At 35.8% G+C, this 4801-nt stretch overlaps 1 protein-coding gene across 1 annotated transcript in view; it reads left to right on the plus strand.

Annotated features, from left to right (window-relative positions):
* Positions 1-1463: 1463 nt before the first annotated feature.
* LOC105808026 (cytochrome P450 1A1-like) overlaps positions 1464-4801 on the plus strand; it is a 10735-nt gene continuing 7397 nt past the window's right edge. The window contains 2 exon segments of the mRNA XM_012641586.1: positions 1464-2284; positions 3600-3724. Coding sequence (XP_012497040.1) covers positions 1464-2284; positions 3600-3724 — 946 coding nt within the window.

The raw sequence follows: 4801 nt of genomic DNA on the forward strand, positions 1-4801 counted from the left end.
CCTGTCATTCTCAGTTGAACTGGAAAACAAATTCATTGCTGTTTGTGAGAATGATTTTCAGTTTATTGAGATACATTATTTCAGAAGATACATTATCTCAGAAGAAATCAAGTGTTGTCTTTTCAAAAATCAAAGAGAGCTGGACATTTATACTAGCCAACGAGTATACTGCCCATCAAAGTTATTTGTCTCTGTAAGTAATTTGAGACATGTGAACAGTTCAGTAGTATTTTCTTTTAAGAGAAATATTTGTGTTTCCTCTATAGTTACCAATATATACAACAGCTCACAAAAATATTCTGTATGTATATAAGCATTTCTTATTTTTTAATTTTTTTATTTTTTAGTTAAGACCCTCTTGGTTGCAAGTAATAAAAACCAATTCTAGCTAGTTTAAGCAAGAAAGACTTCAACCTAAGGACAAGAGTGTACCTAGGTCTCCTGAAGGTACTAGAAGTAGTGAACGTAAGCTCATGAGCTTTCCCTTTATCTTTTATTTCTTTTCCTTTCTACTTCATGTACCTCTCAGACTTCCTTTTATGGTTTCTCAGGTCCACCTGATGGGTGAAACTCCTCCAAATCATACCTTCAGAACTTAGATTTTATAGATCTAGCTACCCAAAGAGAGGATGATCTTCCACAGTCCCATTCCCTCCTTCTAAGGAAGATTCATCTTGGGCTAGTGGCTCATTTTTGGGTCAATCACACATTCTTAGGGTGACTTTTTAAGCTAAGCAGAAAGATAGCCTAGAAAGTCACCATAATAAACAGCCTGGAAAGTCTAAGGAGAGAGGGGGTAGGCAAACAGCCAATTAGAGATCTACTAAAAAGACATACAATTTACCAAATACTCTTTTTAAATAATGGTCTAATTTGATCCTCAAGCAATGACAGACAACTCTGCACCCAATTCTCTTATAGCATTCTCTTATTTTTGTGTGTCTATTATAGTTTCCTCATTAGTCTGTGAATTTTTGCTTTGTATTTTTAGTGCTTGACTTTGAGGGGTACGGTAAATATTTGTTGAAAAGAATGTGTGACCAATTCTGTGAGGTAGATCCTTAGATGAGAAAACTAGAGGCACTGAGGTTTAGTAGAAGCACTAAGGTCACCCGGCTAACAAGTGTGGAGTCAGCTTCTACAGCCTCAATCCTTTTCCAAATCACCACTTTCTACGTTGAGTTGTCCTCTTCTTCTGTCTGTGTTCAGTGACTTACATGGCAGGATTTAGGCCTGGTGGTTAGAACTGTGAAAAAAACAGAATTGAGTTAAAGATGACATTCATTTTATAAGAATTTGATTTTGCCCTCTTGGTGCGTCAGTTAAGAATAGCTTTCCACTAGGTACAGTCTCTACTTTCCGTCTAAACGTTTAAAGGGAAAAAGAATATTTAATAGATGCTGTGAACTACAAAAATAAAATTTACATTTAAATTTTCCGTTTTAGGTATTTTATTCCTGAAAATGATATTCAACCTGGCAGGCACTCCCAGAGAGCTGACCATTTCTCTTATAATTTTGATGATTGCTTTTGTTTTTGTAAGAGCACTCAGGAGCAAGGGCAGAAAGCAGGTGTCTTCTCCTGGCCCACAGTCCTTCCCCATCATAGGAAATCTTCTCCAGCTTGGAGATCATCCTTACCTTACATTCATGGAGATGAGGAGGAAATATGGAGATGTCTTTCTCCTCAAACTTGGCATGGTGCTTGTAGTGGTGGTGAATGGAGCGGAAATGGTGAAGCAAGTGCTACTCAAGGATGGAGAGCATTTTGCAGGCAGACCTAACATGCATACATTTTCTTTCCTGGCAGAAGGAAAGAGTCTTTCATTTTCAGCAAACTGTGGAGAAAGTTGGAAGCTTCATAAAAAAATTGCCTCTAATGCCTTACGAACTTTTTCTAAAGCAGAAGCAAAATCCTCTACTTGCTCTTGCTTACTTGAGGAACACGTCACCGAGGAAGCTTCTGAGTTGGTCAAAGTCTTTGTAGACTTGACTTCCAAGAGCGGCAGCTTTGAGCCAAGAAGTACCATCACCTGTGCGGTGGCCAACGTTGTCTGTGCCCTTTGCTTTGGCAAGAGGTATGACCAGAGTGATGAGGAGTTTCTTAGGGTGGTGAAAACAAATGATGACTTACTCAAGGCCTCTGGTGTAGCTAATCCTGCCGATTTCATACCGTGTTTCCGCTACCTTCCACTGCAGATTATAAATGCTCCTCGGGAGTTTTATCAGGCCCGGATTCAGTTTATTGTACAACATGTACAAGATCATCTTACTACATATGATAAGGTAAGAATTTAAATGCATACCACGACAAGGTTTTGGTGAGAAGCAAAAAATAATGATGAGATGCATTGAATACGAAGAAAGTTGTGTTGTTCCTCAATTCTCTAGCTATAATGAACCTTACCCAAGCTATTAGTAAATTTGAGGTCCAGACAGTGAGATCATAGGGCAGTATTATACAATTTTCCTATAAAAACTCTGAGAGCTCTAAATTCATTGATTCTCAAAAAATTTTCCCCAGAAGCAGAAGCTTCCTCAGTGTAGATAGGGCACATACCTGAATTATGAATCTATAATTGCCTGATAAAATATGACCAATATGTAAGTGAGTTACTTGAAGAAATCAACCAATTCTTTTGTGTCTCCCATTTCACAACTAATATTATAAAATCTCAGACTTAAAAGTACCAAAAGTATCAGCATATTTTTATCAGAAAATATTTTGATTAATTATAAAGAATATTCTTTAAGAAGCTTCCAATTTTGCCTCATTTCCTACATAAGTTCCTTTGCTATATAGAAATGAATTTTGAGATCATAACACATGCATTAAGTTTTTCCAGATGGCAGAAGTGGACCTTACTTATTAAGCCATTGAATTGTTTTTGGCTCACTCTGATGGTCTACAGAGGAGCAAATTTTCTCTTGAAATATATATGTACTAGAAAAAAATCTTAGCTCATGGTGAAGGGGAGGGATTTGCTGAGGTGAGGGCAGCTGGACAAAAATAAGTAAAACATGAAGAGGTAGATAATTGAGCAAATGAAGAAGTAGGAGGAGTTGAGTCCCTACAATGAGAAACAAGAGGCAGAAGACAATTTCTTTCAAGGTGCCAGATGGGGACTCTAGATCAGGCACAGTAAGTATTAGAATTTGTAAAGTTCATAAGCTTTTCTTCCCACTCCCTCAAATATCCCAACCCCATTTCTTTCCCTATGGTGATCACAGTAAAAGTAATTTTTTTCCAGTGACTTTGGAAAATCTTATATTCACTTAGCAATCTCTCTATAATAAGTTAATCTTTAGTTCTGACATTTTTAAATTGTGCTTACAGACATAGGTACTCTTTATTTATTGATTGAAAGAAGTTCTAAGGAGAAAATTGAGTTTGGTAACTTAGTTTTTCATTCTACACTCCCAAGATTGTCAGGCAAAAATAGTTGCAGAGCTTAAAATGATCTATTTATATTCTTTATATTCCTAAACTCATGGGGTTCGTTTCAAGCTACATAGGGATATGGCTCTTCCTGCACAGGATTTATGTGTGATACGAAATGTAGATGGGGATGAATAATTGTGCTAAGGTTTGTTTCCTCGGGACCATGTCCGAGACATTACTGATGCTCTGATTAGTACATGACACAACAAATATGCTGCTACCAAAACAGCCACCTTAAATGACGACGAAATCATAAGCACCGTGAGTGACCTCCTTGGAGCTGGTATGTGAGAGTATTTGTCAACATGTAAGGCTAATAAAGATTAGTTGTTTTTTTTTTCTTTATTATCTATTGTTTATAGTTTAGAGTATTTCCCTCTTTCTCTTCCACTTTGTGTAGTTGATCTCACACTGTATGAATAATTTGATATTCTGCCATCTTCCCATGTCATTCAGAAAACTTTATTTTGATCTCAGGAGCAGAGACTCGAGTGAAGAGTAGTCTCCAATGCATGGTGCATTTTCATTGTCATCCATGTGACCACTGCCCCCGTTTGTTTATGACCTTTTATCCCCACTTGCAGGCCCTTCACCCAACCCGTTGACATTTATTCCTAATCTGTTTAAAGTGTTATTGTTTTTATGTATTCTTATAAAATGGGCTTTTATTGTCATATATTAACATATATTTTTGTATGATAATGTACTTTAATTTATGTAAATATAATTGTTATTTACATCTAAATGTTTCTAACTTTTTGCATGAACCCCTATGCTTTTGAAATCCAACCACAGTTGCCAGGTCTCATGTGGACATCCTGATTGTTTGCAACTCCAGGCTTGTATAGAAAATGCAGATATTGAATATTGTGCAAATGCTAAGATAATCCTCTTTGCACATGAATTTTGCCTCCTTTGGAAATACAACCTTAAGCTAAGAAGAAGAATTTCTGGGTCAACTAATAAAAGTATTCTTGAGTTTTAATATACATTGCTAAATTCATTTTCAGAAAGACTGGACCAATATATACTGCTACCATATTACTTTCATTCTTAAATTTCTTTGTTGTTTTTTAAAAGTCTTTTTTACTCATTAAATTTATTATAGGTCCTGTAAGATATTAGAATGCAGGAAACAAATTCCCTTAGTATAACAAAAAAAAATAGCAAAGGTGTTTTAGCAGTTTCATTTTAGGTAAAATAGTCTTCAAATTCATTTTCTTTCCCTTTCTTCTTTAAACCATCTTTATCGGTAATTGGGTTTATTTGTTTCTAGGATCTATGCATTTGTGTTCCTGAAGTTTCTTTGCAAACAGAAGTATTTGTTTTGATTTGTATTAATTTTTGATTTTGTGTTAAT

This window comes from Propithecus coquereli, unplaced genomic scaffold (genome assembly GCF_000956105.1).
Source record: "Propithecus coquereli isolate 6110/MARCELLA unplaced genomic scaffold, Pcoq_1.0 Scaffold166, whole genome shotgun sequence".
Lineage (NCBI taxonomy): Eukaryota > Metazoa > Chordata > Mammalia > Primates > Indriidae > Propithecus > Propithecus coquereli.